General features: G+C 48.5%; 2 protein-coding genes across 2 annotated transcripts; both read right to left on the reverse strand.

Annotated features, from left to right (window-relative positions):
- Positions 1–351: 351 nt before the first annotated feature.
- Positions 352–4,188, reverse strand: RNASEK (ribonuclease K). The gene is made up of 3 exons (XM_053362705.1): positions 3,965–4,188; positions 1,427–1,503; positions 352–1,148 (listed from the first exon to the last, which is right to left on the reverse strand). The coding sequence occupies exons 1-3, from the start codon at positions 4,040–4,042 to the stop codon at positions 1,007–1,009; spliced, it is 297 nt and encodes a 98-aa protein (XP_053218680.1). The 5' UTR covers positions 4,043–4,188; the 3' UTR covers positions 352–1,006.
- Positions 4,189–10,012: 5,824 nt separating this feature from the next.
- Positions 10,013–16,448, reverse strand: LOC128399641 (zinc finger protein 420-like). Its single transcript, XM_053361276.1, has 5 exons — positions 15,462–16,448; positions 15,202–15,283; positions 14,508–14,590; positions 13,773–13,899; positions 10,013–12,546 (listed from the first exon to the last, which is right to left on the reverse strand). Exons 1-5 carry the CDS (start codon positions 16,023–16,025, stop codon positions 10,820–10,822), a joined length of 2,583 nt encoding a protein of 860 aa, XP_053217251.1. The 5' UTR covers positions 16,026–16,448; the 3' UTR covers positions 10,013–10,819.
- Between the last annotated feature and the right edge of the window lie 3,463 nt (positions 16,449–19,911).

Raw genomic sequence — 19,911 nt, forward strand, 5'->3', positions numbered from 1 at the left:
ACTTTCAACACGTTAGTCCCCTGGGTGCACAACCAGATCCCCCCCACTGCACCCCCAACTCAGAGCCCCCCTCCCAACACCACATCCTGATCAAGGGCCCAAAAAGTTGCTGAGGGGACACCCCATCGTACAGCACACAAGCATTCCACTCTCAAATCCACGGCTCTGAGCAGCCAGTTCCAGGCCAAGTCTGCAAGTCAAGCGTGAAGGGGCAACTGAGCTTGCAGCCCCATGTGCCAGCTTGGGGGGGGGGGCTGTTGGCAACAGGGGCAGAGACTAGGGCAAGTTGCCTGGCCACCCCTTGGTCCTACAACAAGAAGAGAGTCAACGTCTGCACAACGAACACTAGGTTCTAGGATCAAGACACAAAAAGGACTGGGACTGGAATGGGCTGGCTCTTTCAAGCACTGTGCTAACCTCCCCGGTTAAAGAGACAACAGAGACTTGGAAAAGAAGAGGTGGGGGCTGTTTTCACTGTACACATACTGCGGGGGGGGGGGGCGCCTTGTGCTATTTACACAACAACCCTGGCACAGAGGTCCGGCCAGCCAAAACCAGCCCTTGCTGGTCTTTGATGGCGAGGAGAGGCTGTCGCAGGGAGGGCGTTGGCAGGCAGAAGTGGGTCAGGTGATGCACTGGGGGGGGGGAGAGAGAAGGTGCAGCAGCCAAGAGCAGCCCTGGATATGTCCCTTTCGTAAACTAGGTGCTCCAGACCAAGTTGGGAAACTGCACTTTACCCGCACAAACACACACGGATATATATATATAAGATTTAAAAGGAAATATTCCGCCCTCTCTCCCCACCCACCTGCCCCCTTCCCCAGCCGCCAGACCCTGGACCTGGGGCGACCAGAGGATCCGTTGCGTGGAGAGCGACGGCTGAGGAACCCCAAAGCAGAGCCCCAGTGTCCAAAGAGGGAATAAATATCAGAATCAGAAGGAGAGGGTGGGCCGTCCCCACTGGCAGGAGGCGAGAGCCTGGGGGCTGGGCGGGGGGGGGGCGCCATTAGCGGACCATGTACTCCTTCCGTTTGTTGAGGCGCACTTGGCAGAAGGAGAAGCCCCCCAGGAGGACGTAGAGGCCGGCCGCGATGAAGCAGTTGTAGCTGACTTGCTCATACAGGGCGTAAATCTTCTCTGGACCACCTCTGGGGGGGGGGGGGAGAAAAAGAGGGTGGTCAGGTTCCCAGCTCCCACAGGAGACACACACTGCCCCACAGTTCCTCCAGAATCCCACTTCGCGACCCCCTTTCCTGCCAGGAGCAGCAGCTAACCCAAGGCAGTGGGGGGGGGGGGCGGTTGTGTGTGTTTGGCACCCATCAGTTCTCCTTCCAGGCTGATCCCCCCCCCTCGCCAGCCCCAAGGCTGCTGCTGCCACTGCCCACCACCCCACAGGAAAAGAAGGACCCCACCCTGCCCCACTCACGTGAAGTCTTCTTCGGTGGTGGGGACGTCCTCGATGAGGACCGCTGAGTGGACGTTGAAGAAGATGCCCAGCAGCACCTAAAGGAGCAGAGGAGAAACAGGCTGTACGCAACAACAGCAGCAAGAATACTTTTCGCCAAATACTGGAAGTCACAAGATTTGCCCACCGTGGAAGAATGGCAGATGCAAGTGATAGACTATATGGAGATGGCAGAAATGACCGGCAGAATCCGAGACCTGGGAGAAGAGTCGACGGAAGAGGACTGGAAAAAGTTCAAAAACTATTTACAGAAACATTGTAAAATGTTTGAATGTTAAAATGATGTTGGATATAAAGGTAATATGGCATTAGTGACATGGTTAGAAGGGGTATGCAAAAATGATTAAAAAGAGAAGGTGGCTAAGACCAGAGTAAAATTATGTCAAAGGTATATAAAGTGGCATAAGAGATTAAGATATGAAAATTAGGTAAAAAACGAAGTGGAAAGGGAAGGGAAATTAGAGACATAATAGGTTGAAACATATAATTATAAATGAGGTTTGAAAGAGGGTCAGAATTTGCTGAACTTGATTGAATAAAGGGGAACACAAAAAAGGGAGATGTGAGGAAGTCAGGAAAGAGGGATATAGAACTATGAAACTAAAAATTGGTTTTTTTCTTTCTCTGTGTTTCTTTTTTATCTTTTTTCTTTTTTTGATATATTTGTTTTTGTTGGATGTTTGTTTTACTTATGTTTATGTTTTGTAAAATCTCAATAAACATTTATGGGGGGGGGAAAAGAAACAGGGATAGTCTCTCCGGAGAGTGGGGGGCAGGGGGAGCCATGATGGACACCCCCTACAGTAGTTGTAGTACTAGTAATTCTTATTACATACATTCATTCATTTATGCCCCACTCATCTGGCTGGGTTCCCCCAGCCACTCTGGGCAGCTCCCAACAGAATATTAAAAACACAATAAAACATCAAACATTAAAAACTTCCCTAAACAGGGCTGCTTTCAGATGTCTCCTAAAAGGCAGGTAGTTCTTTATTTCCTTGACATCTGTTTGTAGGGCGTTCCACAGGGTGGGCACCACCACCAAGAAGGCCCCCTGCCTGGTTCCCTGCAACCTCACTTCTCGCAGGGAGGGAACCACCAGAAGGCCCTCAGCGCTGGACCTCAGTGTCCAGGCAGAACGATGGGGGTGGAGACACTCCTTCAGGTATACTGGGCCTTTGAGGCTGTTTAGGGCTTTCAAGGTCAGCACCAACACTTCGAATTGTGCTCGGAAATGGACTGGGAGCCAATGCAGGTCTTTCAAGACCAGTGTTATGTGGTCTTGGCGGCCATTCCCAGTCACATTCTGGATTAGTTGTAGTTTCTGGGTCACCATCAAAGGTAGCCCCACGAAGAGCGCATTGCAGTAGTCCAAGAGGGAGATAACCACAGCATGCACCACTCTGGCCAGACAGTCCACAGGCAGGGAGGGTCTCATCCTGCGTCCCAGATGGAACTGGTAAACAGCTGCCCCGGACACGGAATTGACCTGCGCCTCCATGGACAGCTGTGAGTCCAGAATGACTCCCAGGCAGGGGCACAGTTACCCCATTCAGGACGAGGGAGCCCCCCAGACCCACCTGCCCCCCAAAGAGGGACAAAGAGCAAGCCACAGAAGAGAGAGGAGAAACCAGCCCAGATCTCATTTGGCAGCAGGCACAAGCTAGGCCTGAGGCACCCAGCACCCCTTGCAGCCGGGCGGCAAGCCCCTTCAAAAACTACATGCCAGCTGCTTGCTCGGGTCTCCTTCGCCACCTGCCACCTCCCAAAGATCGCCCATTTCTTCCAACTGCACTTGAAGGAAGCCCTGAACTCCCAGAAGGAACCCTCCCTTGATAGAGTCCCGTCCCACCCCTACAAAGCCACTCAGGTGTCCACCCTGAAGGTATTCTGCCCTCTGACTAGTTACCTGCTGCTCTCTGCACATGCTCCCTCACCCCACCTCCTCCTCTGCTCTTTACCCAACAAGCCTCAACTTAGACAGGCCTGGTTTTTCCCCGGGCTGTGTGCGTGTTGGGGGGCAGGATTCGCCCTGGTGGCCCCCCTCGCCCAGTGACTGACACCCGCCTGAGCCACAGTCACCCTTTCCAAGCCTCTAATGGGGAAGCTGGAGGAGGAAGTGGAGGGGAAAGGCTGCCAGTGGCCAAGGGAGACCCCCCCGCCCGAAAACAAGCTGAATTACTAAATTCGTGGGAGGGGGCACTCTCCCCATCACTTCCCACACATTCTGCCCTTGCTCCCAAATATTTCCCCCCCATGCCCCCCAAATCCATCTTCCCTTCATTGCACCCTCCCCGCAAAAAAGGGCCCCTTGCAGTTCCGTTGCTGCTCCTGTTGCACGTCTGAATCAGCCGCTCTGGGTGAAGCCCCGGATCAAGGGGCGGGGGCCAAACTCGGATGGGTTAATGGAGGGGAAGAGAAGCAGCAGCAAGGGCTGTCAGCCCCCCCCCCGCCCCGACACGCATCTGGGCGTTCGCACACACACGCTTCGCTCCTCACCAGCATGATGACTCCCCAGGCGCTGAGCACGATCCCGCAAGCGGCCATCTTCGGCCCGCAGCAGAGGAGGGAGACCATGGCTCCCGTGAAAAGCCCGGCGGAGGGACGGAGAGCGAGCGAGCGAGGAAGCCCCTTCTTGGAGCTGCTGCCTGGCCGAGCCGACGCAGCAGACTGAGCCCGCCCCTCCGACGCCCTTGGCGGGTCAGCTGCCGGGCGCCACCAATCGCGCCAGAGGAGGAGGGGTTTGCTGTCGTCTCCCCCTCCCGCTGAACGGAGCAGTGGAAGAGGCCGGGGGCGGGGCCGGCGCTGGGCTTGGCGCGCCATTGGCTGGGCTTGGCGCGTCCCATTGCAAGAGAGCGGGGGGAGGTTCTGGGCGCAGCCAAGAAGAGGAGGACCCTTCCGACCAGGGAAACGCTTTCTAGAATGAAATAAGAATAGAAGCAGCTCTTTTGGAGGGAGGCAGGTCGCCTGCCTGAGCTGCTTGGAGGCTGCAGGTTCCTGCATTGAGGGGGCTGGGCTAGATGACCCTTGGGAACCCCTTCCAATTCTACAATTCTGTCTCGGGAGAGAATGGGAGAGTGCGCATTTGGGGGCTGAAGTGAAGTCAAACCCTTGGAGAGTTGCAGCGCCTGCTGTGGCTGCAGAGAGAGAGGCCAATGCAGGAGAGACATGTTTTGTTGCAGCTGGGGCAGAAGGCGGCGTCCAGTTGTGCTGCTGCAGATGTAGCAGGGCGTTTCTTCAATCTGCGCTCCTCCCAGCAGTCCCAGTGGTGAACATGCTGGGAATGTGGGCTTGGGAGAGCACACCTTTGAGACTCCGTCCTGTGGAGACGTCACTCCTGGCAGGTAAAAGTTGGGTTAGGGTTAATGGAGCCACGACTCACTTCCATAAATGCTCAGCATGCAAGCCTGGTAGACCTTCATCTTGGTGTTGGACTTTAGCATCACGTTCTCCCGTACCTTTTTGGAGAGGCGAGTTGTAGCTGTGGCTGCCTTGCCAGTGCGCTTGTCCAGCTCAGCACTGCTGGTTATGGTGGAACCAGTGTGTGGTCACCAATGCTGATGGCGATGTCCTGATCAGAGATGTTGGTCTTCTTCAGGCCAAACTCCCTGCAGGTTTGGGCAAGAAGGTTGAGGAGTCGCTGTAGGCAGGCTTCCTCTGTGGAGTACAATTCCACAATTCTGTTATTGTTTCTCTGTTTGCGGGTGTGGCTGTGTGTTGTGCTACAGCACATGATCAGAGGAAGAGGAGCTACTGCCAAGAGGAAGCCAGGCTGAAGGAGGAAGTGAGCTGCAAGAGGAGTTGGTAGCCAGCAACGGTCTTCCTTGGCTGACTGCAGCCTCTGGGAGCTTGTGACCAGCTCATGACCAGGGGAGTTTGAGGGAGAGGCCATGTGCTTAGGACCAAGAGACATCAATGGCAAGGGACCTGCAACACCTGTGCCATGTTTGTCTTCCTGCCCGAGAATGTTCGAAACTACATCTGCAACCAAGTGCAAGCCGGTTGCCTTGCTGGAGTAGTAGTAGTAGTAGTAGTAGTAGTAGTAGTAGTAATAATAATAATAATAATAATAATAATAATAATAATAATAATAATAATTTATTTATATCCTGCCCTCCCCAGCTGAAGCCGGGCTCAGGGTGACTAACAACAATAAAATAGTACAACATTCTAAAATCATTTCACTATAAAATTAATTCAAATCAAATTGATGGCAACCATTAGGCTAGAGTTCTGTGAAGATTGCCAAAGGAGGGAGTCAGGCTGTGCCCTGGCCAAAGGCTTGGTGGAACAGCTCTGTCTTGCAGGCCCTGCAGAAAGATGTCAAGTCCCGCAGAGCCCTTGTCTCTTGTGACAGAGCGTTCCACCAGATCGGGGCCACGGCCGAAAAAGCCCTGGCTCTGGTTGAGGCCAGCCTAACCTCTCTGTGGCCTGGGACCTTCAGGATGTTTTTGTTTAAAGACCATAAGTTCCTCTGTGGGGCATACCAGGAGAGGCGGTCCCGTAGGAACTTGAGGCACAGGAACTTGAGGCCTTCCTATCCACATTTCAAGCTACCTGGCAAGATGAGGAATTTCTCAATGCAGCAGAGTGGACTGTGCTGGAACAGCACCACAGGTGGGGTGCCCCTAGGGAGGAGGAAGATCACCTATTGCAAATAGACGAACCCCTGGAGAAATGTGAAACACAGAAGTAGAACTGTCAGGAGCCATGCTCCGTCACTGAAACTGCAAAATCGATTCCATGCCCTCACCTCAGACACCGATTCTGGGCCAGAGAAGCTAGGACAGCAGCTGCCAACCTCACACCAAGGGGCCTGTGAAAGAGACAGCGTACAGAACGATTCCTGCCACTCCCCAGAGGAGGCAGAGCTGTGTGGTGGTGATAGGTGACTCCCCACTGAGGGGGACAGAGGCCACAGGGTGCAGAGGTAACAGGATGTCCTGGGGGGGTGCTGTCTTCCATAAGCAAAAAATCACAATGTGACTGAGAAATTGCCAAGTCTTATAAAGGCCACGGACCACAACTCCTTCCTTCTGAAACCTGGAGAGATGAGATTCATTACTGGAATGTATCAACTGGGGGGGGGGTATAACCTGTTCAAAAGGAATAGACCAAATGGGGAGGGAGGAGTAGGGGCATTATACGTAAAGGATGTGTATGCTTGTGAAGAGATCTGTGACATGGAGCGTGGAAGGCAGACTGACAGTATCTGGGTAGAAATTGTAGGAGAGGGAAACAACAGTGGCCTTACTGTGGGTGTATCCTTGTCCACTGGCCCAAAGGTGGGTTCATGGGAGTGGTTTGGTGCAGGTATGCCAAAGGAGGATGTCAAAACCACCAGAGTGTTCAGTTCTAGTGCTTTATTTGGAGGGTAAGCTTACAGTAAATCAGCCTGCTAGATCTCACTGCCATTACAGACGCAGAACGGACACCACATCAGCGAGAGGTCGCCATAACTTGTCTGCTCTCAATCAAATGTTTATGCACACTTTATGCACTAAGCAGCATAGGTCAGTTTGCCCAGAACCTCCTGTCACACCTGGCTGGTGAGGCCATAAGTGGCAGCTGTCCAAATGATTTCTCTTCTCCGGGCTGAGAGCCCAGCACCCCAAGGCCTATGAATAAAGACAGCATCAAAGCAAGCCAATTGGCATATATACAAGCAAGAAAACAAACATACGAGCTCATTCTCACAATCACCAAATATTTTTAGGGTTATCTTGACCACCAAGATGGCGCTTGCAGGCCCTTCCGGATCCTTTCACTTTGGTTCAACACAGGGATCTCCAAGCCAGACTGAAGACTTGGGTGATGCCTTCCTAGAGCAGACTACCAGAGATTCAAACAGGAGAGAGTCATGGGAGACTCTGACTACCCAAATATCTGTTGGGACTCCCAACTCTGCTAAGAATGTACGGTCCAAAAATTCCCCAGTTGCTCACTGACCATTTCATTTCTCAGAAGGGGGAAGAAGCAACAAGGAGGCCATCTATCTTGGACCTGGGCCACACCAACTGATTGATAAAGTGGATGTGCCAGGAAACTTGGGAGGAAGTGATCATGAGAACCAGTGTGGTGTGGTGGTTAAGAGCGGTAGACTCGTAATCTGGGGAACCGGGTTCGTGTCTCCGCTCCTCCACCTGCAGCTGTTGGGTGACCTTGGGCTAGTCACACTTCTCTGAAGTCTCTCAGCCCCACTCACCTCACAGAGAGGGAGGAAGGGAAAGGAGAATGTTAGCCGCTTTGAGACTCCTTAGGGTAGTGATAAAGCGGGATATCAAATCCAAACTCTTCTTCCTTCTGGGTTTCACAATATAGAGGCAAGGGAAAGTTGAGTGTAGTTGGACATGCACTCTGGACTTTAAGGCGGCCACTTTCAAAAAACTGAAGGAGCTACTGGGTGAGATCTCATGGGCTTGTTGTTGTTCCATGTCTTTATAAATGACTTGCATGAAGAAATTGAGGGGATGCTCATCCAATGTGCAGATGATACCAAAGTAGGAGGGCAGGTAATGCTGCAGAAAACAAAATCAGGATTCAAGTTGACCTTAACAGATTGGAGAACTGGGTCAAAACTTACAAGAAGAATTTCAAAAAGGACAAATGAAAGGCATGTCAGGGGTTTCCTGACATTCATAAGGCATGAATAACCCAATAAAAGATGCACAAATATTAGATGAAGAGCACCTGGCTTGTCAGTAGTACATGGGGAAAGGATCTTGGTAGACCACAAGCTTATGAGTCAACAGTGTGATGCTATTCTAGGCTGCATCAACAGAAATATAATTTCCAGATTAAAGGAAGTTCTTTCTATTTTGCCTTTGTCGGACCACACCTGAAATACTGTCTCCAGTTCTGGGCTCCACAATTTAAGAAGAATATTGACAAGCTGGGATGTATCCAGAAGAGGATGACCAAGATGATAAAGGGTCTGGAAACCAAGCCTGATGAGGAACGGTTGAAGGAGCTGGGTATGTTTAGCCTGGGAAAGAAGGGACTGAGAGGAGATAGGATAGCCATCTTCAAATATCTCAAGGGTTGTCCCAGGTAAACTTGTTTTCTTCTGTTCCGGAGGCTAGGACCCAAACTCATGGCTTCAAGTTACAAGAAGGGTGATTCCTCAAACCAAAATATCACAAGTTCATTTTCTTTTTCATGCAAGAAGTCTGCAGTTTCCAATATTTAGTAAATGTTGACAATGACTTTTCTCTGATTAAACATGTCAACTCTGACATCTCAGCTAAATCCAGTAATTTTAACAACCATTCCTCCATTGTAGGTAATGAGTCTTCCCATCTTTTTACATATAAAAGTCTCGCAGCTGTAATCATATAGTGAAATAAAGTTCCATAGTCTTTTCCTAATTGTATATCCCTAACTTCCAACAGGAACAATTCTGGTTTCAGTTGAAAATATCTTCAAAATTCTCTGAATCATTTTAAAGCTTTTTATACATGTCCACCAAGCATGATGAAATGTCCCTTCATGTTCTTTACACCTGCAACAAGTATTTGGAACATTTTTATACATTTTATATAACCTCAAAGGAGTTAAGTGCCAAGGATACATCATTTTGTACACATTCTCTTTTAAATCATAACACAATGTATTTTGTAATTCTTTGGTCCACATATGTTCCCACTGTTCCCTCTGTATATAACCCAATTTCCCCCACAAATGTAATCATGTATTCTTTAAGATTCAGGTAGGTAGCCGTGTTGGTCTGACGCAGTCGAAATAAATAAAAAAATTGTCCAGTAGCACCTTAGAGACCAACTAAGTTTGCTCTGGGTACAAGCTGTCGTGTGCATGCACACTTCTTCAGATACACTGAAACAGAAGTCGCCAGACCCTTATATATAGGGGGAGGGTGGGGTGGGGTATTTCTAAGAAGGGTAGTGGGAGATGGGTGATTGACTCAATGGGTATGGTCAACCTGTTGACGACTGCAGTTAGTCCTACAGCAGAAGAATTTCAGAAATAGACTTGGAAGAGAAGTTGCTGAATTACCACTTATTACTAAACTGAAGGGACGTGGGTGGCGCTGTGAGTTAAACCACAGAGCCTAGGGCTTGCCGATCAGAAGGTTGGCGGTGCTACTGGACATTTTTTTATTTATTTGAAATATATTCTTTAATTTGTTCTTCTTGCATTTCAAATTTCAATAAAAGCTTATGGTGCTGGAGGAGAGTCTTGAGAGTCCCATGGACTGCAAGAAGATCAAACCTCTCCATTCTGAAGGAAATCAGCCCTGAGTGCTCACTGGAAGGACAGATCCTGAAGCTGAGGCTCCAGTACTTTGGCCACCTCATGCAAAGAGAAGACTTCCTCTAAAAGACCCTGATGTTGGGAAAGATGGAGGGCACAAAAAGAAGGGGATGACAGAGGATGAGATGGTTGGACAGTGTTCTCGAAGCTACCAGCATGAGTTTGACCAAACTGTGGGAGGCAGTGGAAGACGGGAGGGCCTGGCCTGCTCTGGTCCAGGGGGTCACAAAGAGGCGGAAACGACTAAACAACAACAAATGTTTTCACAATAACATATTTGTCTATACACAATTATATTTCAAAACCTGTCTTTTTTCTGTACCCAAAGTCTTTTTATCCAACTTAAATCTTTGTTAGTTGTAATAAGATAACCACTAGAATCTATAAACTTCCCTTGCTTGTTGTTCCCTTGTTTTAATTTTACAGTCTCCTTGACTCATTAGAGTGGAGTTATTCAACTCCTGATAAGTTAACCATTTCTCTTTGCCTACTGCCTTTTTTCTATGAACACTTCTTGCACTGAAACCCATAAAGGTATCTTCACGTATAACTTAGGTTTATATCTATTGCAAATTCTCAATATGGTATGTCTCAATAAATAGTTTTTGAAAACCACATTAACTTTGACCTTATCATACCACAAATATCCATGCTTTTAAATCATGACCTTCTAATTCCAGAAGTCTCTTATTTCTCAATGTCACTCTCTTCTTCATCCAAACTAAACAATGGGCTGCAAAGGCCAATTTCATATCAGCTAAACCCAATCCTCCCCTTTCATTCTCATCTTGCAATATTTTCATTTTGACTCGTGGTTTTTTCCCTTGACATAAAAACTTTGATGAATCTCTTTGTCATAGTAATACCCAAGTATTTAACTTTTCATTCAATTTGAAACCCTGTTTTCTCCATCAAAACTTTCTATATGAATTCTTTGATAGGAAGTGAAACTTTTCTTCCAGGTAATTTCTTTCCACTTTCGAAGCACTGATATGGTTTCTTCCCTGTATGAATTATCTGATGGGAAGTGAGATGACAGCTACCGCTGAATTTCTTTCCACATTTGATGCACGGATATGGTTTCTACCCTGTATGAATTCTTTGATGGGAAGTGAAACTTTTCTTCCAAGTGAAGCTTTTTCCACATTCGATGCACTGATATGGTTTCTTCCCTGTATGAATTCTTTGATGGGAGGTGAGACTTTCCTGCTGAGTGAAGCTCTTTCCACATTCGATGCACTGATACGGTTTCTTCCTTGTATGAATTCTTTGATGGGAGGTGAGACTTTCCTTGTGGGTGAAGTTCTTTCCACAGTCCAAGCACTGATACGGTTTCTCTCCTGTATGAATTCTTTGATGGGAAGTGAGATTACTCTTCCAAGTAAAGCTCTTTCCACATTCCAAGCATTGATACGGTTTCTCCCCTGTATGAATTCTTTGATGGGAACTGAGGTGGCCCCTCGTATTGAAGTTCTTTCCACATTCAAAGCACTGATATGGTTTCTTCCCCGTATGAATTCTTTGATGGGAATTGAGAGAGGAGATTTGACTGAAGCTCTTTCTACATTCCAAACACTGATATGGATTCTTCCCTGTGTGAATTCTTTGATGGGAAGTAAGACTTTCCTTGTAAGTGAAGCCCTCTCCACATTCCAAGCACTGATATGGTTTCTCCCCTGTATGAATTCTTTGATGGGAAGTGAGACCTCCCTTCTGAGTGAAACTCTTTCCACATTCCAAGCATTTATATGGTTTCTCCCCTGTATGAATTCTTTGATGTAAAGTGAGACTTCCCTTCTGAGTGAAACTCTTTCTACATTCCAAGCACTGATATGGCTTCTCCCCAATATGAATTCTTAGGTGTAAGGTGAGACTTTGCTTCTCAGTGAAGCTCTTTCCACATTCCAAGCACTGATTTACTTTCTCCCCTGTATGAATTCTTTGATGGGAAGTGAAACTTTTCTTCTGAGTGAAGCTCTTTCCACATTCAGAGCATTGATATGGTTTCTTCCCTGTATGAATTATTTGATGGGAAGTGAGACTTTCCTTCCGACTGAACTTCCTTCCACATTCCAAGCACTGATATGGGTTCTCTCCCGTATGAATTCTTTGATGGGCCATGAGATTAGTCCTTGCACTGAACCTCTTTCCACATTCAGAGCACTGATATGGTTTCTCTCCTGTATGAATTCTCTGATGATAAGTGAAATTTTTCTTCCAGATGAAGCTCTTTCCACATTCCAAGCACTGATATGGTTTCTCTCCTGTATGAATTCTTTGATGAGCAACAAAATTGGTCCTCCCACTGAAGCTTTTTCCACATTCTGAGCACTGATATGGTTTCTCCCCTGTATGAATTATTTGATGGGCTGTGAGGTTTACCTTCCAGGTGAAGCTCTTTCCACATTCCAGACACTGATAGGGTTTCTCCCCTGTATGAATTCTTTGATGGGCGGTGAGATGGGCTCTCTGACTGAAGCTCTTTCCACATTCCAAGCACTGATACGGTTCTTCCCCTGTATGAATTCTTCGATGGGAAGTGAGACTATCCTTCTGGCTGAACCTCTGTCCACATTCCAAGCACTGATAGGGTTTCTCCCCTGTGTGAATTCTTTGATGGGAAGTGAGCTTGGCCTTCTGACTGAAACTCTTTGCACATTCCAAGCACTGATATGGTTTCTTCCCCACTGGGGTTCTTTTATGGGAAGTGGAATGGGAGCTCTCAGCCACCTCCAAATATGTATGTGGCATTTCCACTTTCTTGATTTTGGCGTTGTCCCCTTTGTTCTTAATCTCCAAATTATCACCACCTGCAACAAAGATAGAAACAGATTAGATCCTCAGGAAGAGGTAGAATCTAAAGGGTTGTCATATGAAAGATGAAGCAAGCTTGTTTTCTCCTGCTCCAGAGATGTCAGGACTGGTCATTGTCCTCTTCAGATCACCACACAAACGCTTCTTGTTCTTTTATAAAACTTTTTATTGCGTATTAACAAAACATTCTTATAAACGGTTCTTAAATATTCCTCAGAGTCACTTCTTTCAGATACCTTCTGAGCTCTGCTTCTCCATGACCAGCCACTCTCAAAATGGCGAAGGCGCCCTTCCCTTCGTTTTCCCGCTCTTTTTTCTAACCTCCTGGCTAGAGCTGGCTTGTATCTCCCCTCCTCCGAATCTGAGCTAGAACTGAACCCTTGCCTTTCCTGGGAACAGCCGGTCCCTCCCTGTTGTTCCTCTTGCTCTCTTCTCTTCAATTCACTGCTCTCCTCCCCCCCTTGGGGAATGCTTTCTCCCTCTGGGAAACTGGAATCTTCTAACTCTAACTCTTCCCTGACAAGAGAGTAGAATCCAAGCCAATGAATTCAAGAAAGGAGACTCCAACTAAACATTAGGAAGAACTTTCTGACAGTAAGAGCTTTTCGACTGTGGAATGTCTCCAGCGGGAAGTGGTAGACTCTCCTTCATGGGTGGTTTTCAAGCAGAAGTGGGATAGCCACCTGTCATGGATGGTTTAATTGGGATTGCTGCACTGTAGGTGGTTTGCCATGGACTGGTTGGACACAGCGGTGATACAGGAAGAGAGTTAGATTCACAGACATATTTATGGGAAGCTGAGATTTGAAAAGTCTGGCTGTTTTGGGGGGCAAACTTTGTTTGGCCCAATCATAGAATCCACTCCATCTCCAATGTCTGTCATCTGTTTAGTCAACCAAAAACAGACAGAAGCAAACTTACAATTCTATGATTCTATGAAATAAAAATACCTGACAGAAGCTACTTCAGTTTCCCTAACCACGCTGAAGGCTACAAATAAAAGGGCCTGGCCAGTTCAGACCAGCCTGACGCATGCTTAAAAAGGCAGAATTGGAGGAAGAGTATTCACAGACAAAACACTTGATAGCCCTCCATTCAAGGTGTGCGGTAGGGGTGTTAGGATCCCAGATGTGGTAGGTAGCGCTCTTGAACATCAAAATATTGGAGGTTCATCACATAGAGAATTTCAAAACAGAAATTATGATCCAACAGGGAGCCTTACCAAGAGAGTCTAGGATCCCACAATTCTCCCCCATGACTTCCTTATGCAGAGTTCTCTGGTCAGGATCCAGCAACGCCCACTCCTCCTCCGTGAAATGAACAGCTACATCTTCAAAGCACACTTGATCCTAAAAGGAAAAGGAAAAGTTCCTCCACTTAGACAGCATAAAGATCATCTACTTCACATTGCACTTTTGTTTCCTGCCTATTAATTGCTCTGTTGTTTTCATGGGATTGTTTCCCCACATATTTTAAGAATAGATGCCCCTTTCAATATATTAACAGAATTGTTTTATTGTGTATTTTATTGTGTGCATTGTTGGGGGGGGGACCCTCCCAATGCCCTAAGGCCAACTTCAAGGGGTACATAGGGGCACAAGGAGGAGAGGGTGGGGAAAGCCCTATTTTGCAACAGATAGGGCTGGTAAGGGTTAATCCTGGTTCCTGTTCTTTACGGTCTGTAAACTGGTGAGAAGTGTATTTTAGTATTTCACCAAAAAAATAGACAAATAAAACTGCAACAACTGATAAATTAGCAACATTCAGAAGGAAAGTTAAAGTGAGGTGGCCGTTCATTAGTTTCAGCAGATAAACCTTCTCAAATAGCATTTTCGGACTTTCTAAAGGGCAGTTGTGACAGAAGCAAAGAGGAGGAGAGAGATTTGTTTGGGTCCAGACTGACACCCTGGCTGCCCCAACTCTCAGCCTCTTTGCCCACAAGGCTCTTCCCCCCTACCTGATCTGGCTCCACAGCCGCTACTTGTACTTTGCCACCATGGAAAGAAGGATGAGGAAGTCTTGCTGGCATCCTTCCGTCACCTGCAAGAGACAAAGGTAAGTGGGAAGCCAGGAGTGCATGATGTTTCGCTCAGAGGTGAAACAGTGCATCTCTAATTACAGGTGGGCCTTAGAGAAGTCTTCCCTGCTGAGTGCATTTTAGCGTTTCTATCCAATTCATATTTTAGTAGTGCAAGAATACATCTCCCCTCCTCTGGGGTCTTGGCCTCAGATATCTTTCTGGAAAAGATGAAAAGAACCCGCAGATTAGTTTCAAAATCCACAGAATGTGAAAAAACCGAGAAAAAACTCATTTATCGCTTGGAAGGTAGTGGACTCTCCTTTCTCAGAGGTTTTCAACAGAGGGTTTTAATTGGTTGTGGATACTTTAGTTGAGAACAATGGCATTGCAGATGGTTGGACTAGATGTCCCTTGGGGTCGCTCTTCCAACTCTACAATTTTAGGGTTCTATGAATGTCTCGCCAGCTGAGTCCACTTCAGTGTCCCAACCTATTTCATATTCTAGTTGTGTAAAAAATACATCTCCCCTTCTCTGGGCCCCAAGTGCCTTCCACTAAAAGTTGGAAAGAATCAGCAGGTTAGATTCAAAATCCATAGAATGCAGCAAACAGAATCAAAGCCCCTTCCTTACCCAGCAGCCACTTCCTGGCAACCAATGGAATCCTCTCTGCCTCAGATGAATCAGGACCCATTTCTGCAAACAGATCCTTCCCCTGAAAGAGCAACAAAGATTTCAGATAGAGAGTTTTGCAGAGGCAAAAACTTTAGGGGTATCCGATCTTATTCCTTGGATGCTTTCCAAAGAAGGATGCCCCATTTTTTTAGCATTTGGGTTTGTTCTCCCTCCTGTTTGGAGCCCCTTGGGAGTATCCAGAGGAAAGTCTCTCTCACCTGCTTCCTCTCCTCCGCCTGACTCAGGAGGAAACCTTCGGCCAGGGCCACCGCCTGGGAACTGGTCTCTGCTCCGCATTCCCTCACCCAGCTCTCCATCTCCGGGGGAAGGACAGCCAGGAACTGCTCCAAGATCACCAGGTCCAGCATCTCAGCTTTCGTGTGCCTTTCTGGCTTCAGCCACTGACAGTCAAGGTGGAGGAACCGGCGGCAAACCTCACGGGGTCCTTTGGCCTCCTGGGAGCAGAACTGCCTCAACTGCTGGCTCTGCACCTCTGAGTGAAGGGTGTCCTCCTCTCCCAGGATCTTATGCTCAGGGTATTCCCAGAATCCCCCACTGCTCCCAATTTCCATGGCAGGGCCTCTTCCTGCTCCAGGGCCAGCTGAGTCTTGCTCATCCATCTGTGCTCTCAGGAAGCCTCCAAGAGATCGGAAGGAATTGCTTGGTCCTCTGTCAAGTTCTGTCCATCCAAATGAGAGGCGCTGGCAAATCCTACAAAGCAAATACATTATTCTGTTGTAAAATTTAAACACCGTCAGGAGAATTAAATTTATTAATGGCATTTCTATCCCGCTTTTTTCTCCAAGGAGATCCAGGTGGCATCCATAGGTCTACCCCTCCCCACCAAATCCCCACAACACCTCTTGAAAACACATTTAATTCCTATTTCAAAACAGCTGCCTTGTTGGTCAGTTCACTTCTGGGCCCAAATCAAGATGTTCACAGGAGGAGTTTACTTAGGCCTCCAAATATCTGAAGAACCGCTTCCTTCCCTACAGGCCCTCCTGGGTCTCAGGTTAATGGTGGCAGAGGGAGCCCTCTTGCTAGTTTCACCACCCTCCATGTTTTGGGTGAAAAATGGCTCAAGAGGGGGCATTCTGGGGGCAGTTCCCTGGTTGGGGAATTCCCTCCCCACAGAGGCACCATTCAAAACTTGTTTTCAGGACCCGCCCTATTCTTGTGACTGTCATTAGTTCTAATGGTTAAAATGGTTGTAACCCGCCCTAGATAATATATGTAGTATTATTATCATCATCATCATCATCTTATTTTTTGTTTTTGTTTACCGCCCTTCATCTGAAGGCCATAGGGCAGTTCACAACATAAAAATACATAATGAAAATGCAAAATACATAATAAAGCCCGAGCAAAAGCAAAGCAAAGCAATAACCACCACCCTTTCCACTGACACATTTTAACCGCCATATAATGTTGATCAGCCAAATGCCTGGTGGAAAAGGTTTCCCCTTTGCCTAAAGATTTGCAATGAAGGCGCCAGGCGAATCTCCTTGGGGAGAACATTCCATAAACGGGCAGCAGCAGTAAGAGCAATAAGAGTAACAACCAGAAGAACAGCAACGTAAAGCCTCAAGTCTGGGGGTGGAAAATTAAGCTTCAAGATACATATGGAACCTCAAGAAAGCAAAGAGAGCATCTTCAAAGCAGGATCAGTCCACTTTAAAGAGCCATGGCTTTCTCCAAAGAATCCTGGGACGTGAAGTTTGCTAAAGATGCTATTTTGGGCAGAAGGGGCTGGTGGGAGAGGGTCTCCCAAGCGCTCTCAGCACTTGGGTGGTGGCCTATTTCACCCCTCCCCACACCACGGGTTTGTTTCCTTTCAGTAGAAACAGAGCATTGTGGAGTTGGATGGGACCCCAAGGATCATCTAGCCCAACCCCCTGCAATGCAGAAATCACAACTCAAGCACATTTCACAGGTGGCCATCCAAGTTCTGTTTAAAAGCCTCCAAGGCAGGAGAGTCCGCCTCTTTCTGAGGGAGTCCTTTCCTCTTTCCACAGGGACCTTTCCTGCCTTGGATGGTGAGACCTCCCATACCTCTCAGCAGGCGTAGCAGACCCCACTGCCAGCCCCCAATTAAAATGTGGTGGACTCACCCCCCAAGTAACCCCAATTAAATATAGTGGACCCACCACACGGTACACCAATTACAGAAATTCCTACAATTTACCACAAGCTATCTTGTGTGTGGGAAAACTTAGTCTTAGGCAGAAGTGGAACAAACAAGTTTTATTTACAAAAAAGAGGTTTGTGAAACAAAATTGGGTTGGGGGTTGCATTGTTTCAGGTAGAAGTTAGGTTATTAAAGTAAATATAGGAATGTCACAGGCTTAAACGCAGCAGGATATGCACAGCTTTTCTTAAACTTCAGTTGCTAAAATGAGCTGCTACACTTCAGGTAAACAGATGTTCCTGTTTCTAGACGAGGTGGGAAAATGCTCAAATCGGTTTCTGTTACTTTTCTCTTGCTCCTTTCCTTAGTTATGGCAGGTGTAGCAGTTCAATCCTTTTGACCCAGACCAGGTTCCTTTCCCTCAGCCTCCCTCTCTCTCAGCAATGCCCCTCCTGAGGCGTTTTATTTTGGGCGCCAGACACAGGGGATCCCTCGGCCCCCTTCTTTCCCTCAGACCCCCGGAGCCTGTCTCCCCCCCCCCGACTCAGCCCCTCTTCCTCTCTCCTCCTTCTCCTCAGGCCAGAGCCACTTCTCCCTCAGACACAGCCTCTCCTCCTCCTCACCCCTTTCTCCCATCTCAGCTCCAGCCTCAAAACTCCCTCAGAAAAGGCGCCTCTCATCTTCCCGCCAAAAGGGCTGGCTCCGCCCCCTGCCTCCGGCTGGCCAATCAAAGAGAGGTTCCAGCCCCCTGGTGGTGTTTCTGAGGGACTGCAGCTCCAGACTCTGCCCAGGCTCAGCTGTCCATCACAGCAGGGCTTTCTGTTCAGTCTCCTCTGGACATCGAAGTGGTGGCATGTCTGAACGGGCACACGAGTGTCACCCTGGAGTCCGGATAACACCCAGGTCTGATTCATGGGTTGTGTTGGGGAAAGCTTTACTTCCAGGACAACTGAGGAGCTCAGCATCGGAGCAGGAGAGGAGCCCTGCAGGATCAGGCCAGGGGGCCCCTCCGGATTCCCCCCTCCTGTTCCCCCTGGGGCCTGAATGGGAAGCCCCCCGGCAGGACCCTCTCTCGCCCTGCGCTTCCTTCCAGCAACTGGGATTCAGCAGCATCGCTGGGGAGACAAGAAGCCAAGCAGAGCCCCTCCTCCTCCTCCTCCCTGCCCTGGTCCCAGCCTGGCCTCCTGGGGCAGGGAGTTCCGCAGGCTTGACTCTGCACGGCACCAAGAAGCGCTTTCTCTTCTCTGCCCCCCATCTTCCCACAGACTTTATTCACTTATTGCATAGGTCAGGTTTTCCTTTTTATTTTTTGCGTATATTTTACGTAAAATTATTTCCGTCCGGCTACAACCTCGGCCTGATTGTCCCCACAGAGGAAAGCCGCGCAGGGTCCCAAAGGAAGAGTCGAGTTGCCAGCCTGTGACCTGGCCCCCAACTCGGTCTTCGCGAAGAGGAGGGTGGCAGGAAGCTGGGGTGTGATTTGGGGGTCTCTCCAGGCAGGAGCTCAGCAGCCCCCCCGGGTCCCCCCTTCTCCCCACTGCACCCTTTGCAAGAAGAGAGAAGAGACTCACCCGAGCCCAGAAGGGGCAGAGAGACAGCTGCCCCCCTCTTGCCGAGGAGACAAAAGCCTTGCAGGAAGGACCGGGCAGCGAGGGAGGGGCTCTGGCTCTGGAGGACCCGGCTCTCCCCCTCCCGCCTATCTCTCCTTCCCTCTCCAGGAATGCAACTCACTTCCTTTAACCCTTGGCAAGCCGAGCGCACCCAGCTCCCCCCGCCCCTTTATCAAGTGGGATCCCAGGAAAAGCCACATTGCGAGCCCTGATTTGCTTCCTGCCCTGCACTCTGGGCACTGACGTGGTTTCTACCTGTGTGAATTCTCTGATGGGAGTTGAGACTTTCCTTCCGACTGAACCTCTGTCCACATTCCACGCACTTACATGCTTTCTCCACTATATGAATTATTTGATGGCGACTGAGGTGGGAGCCACAGTGGAATCTCTTTCCACGTTCCAAGCACTGATATGGTTCCTTCCCAATGTGATTTCTTCGATGGGAAGTGGAATGGGAGCTCCGACTGAAGCGCTCTGCAAACTTCCCATTGTTCTGATTTTCCAATTCGTCACAACCCTTCTCTGGGGGAAGCCATGACAGTTCGAAGTGTGTCTTGCCAGAGACACATCTGGAGTGTGGTGCCAGGTTTGGAAGGCAGAGTAAGGTGATTACTATCTTGATTTGATTGGTTTTAATGGCTGGACCATAAAGAAGGCTGATCGCCGAAGAATGGATGCTTTTGAATTCTGGTGCTGGAGGAGACTCTTGAGAGTCCCATGGACTGCAAGAAGATCAAACCTCTCCATTCTTAGGGAAATCAGCCCTGAGTGCTCACTGGAAGGACAGATCCTGAAGCTGAGGCTCCAAGACTTTGGCCACCTCATGAGAAGAGAAGACTCCCTGGAAAAGACCCTGATGTTGGGAAAGATGGAGGGCACAAGGAGAAGGGGACGACAGAGGATGAGATGGTTGGATGGTGTTCTTGA

Source organism: Podarcis raffonei, chromosome 13 (genome assembly GCF_027172205.1).
Source record: "Podarcis raffonei isolate rPodRaf1 chromosome 13, rPodRaf1.pri, whole genome shotgun sequence".
NCBI lineage: Eukaryota > Metazoa > Chordata > Lepidosauria > Squamata > Lacertidae > Podarcis > Podarcis raffonei.

Excerpts from the sequence above, each read along its gene's own strand:
- RNASEK (XM_053362705.1), bottom strand. The coding sequence starts at position 4,042 with ATGGTCTCCCTCCTCTGCTGCGGGCCGAAGATGGCCGCTTGCGGGATC. Across the intron at positions 1,504-3,964 it reads CCTGGGGAGTCATCATGCTG|GTGCTGCTGGGCATCTTCTT; the intron begins GTGAGGAGCGAA and ends CTGCTCCTTTAG. Across the intron at positions 1,149-1,426 it reads ACCACCGAAGAAGACTTCAC|AGGTGGTCCAGAGAAGATTT; the intron begins GTGAGTGGGGCA and ends CCCCCCCCCCAG.
- LOC128399641 (XM_053361276.1), bottom strand. The coding sequence starts at position 16,025 with ATGCCATTAATAAATTTAATTCTCCTGACGGTGTTTAAATTTTACAAC. Across the intron at positions 14,591-15,201 it reads TGCCAGGAAGTGGCTGCTGG|GTGACGGAAGGATGCCAGCA; the intron begins GTAAGGAAGGGG and ends TGTCTCTTGCAG. Across the intron at positions 13,900-14,507 it reads CGGCTGTGGAGCCAGATCAG|GATCAAGTGTGCTTTGAAGA; the intron begins GTAGGGGGGAAG and ends TTTTCCTTTTAG.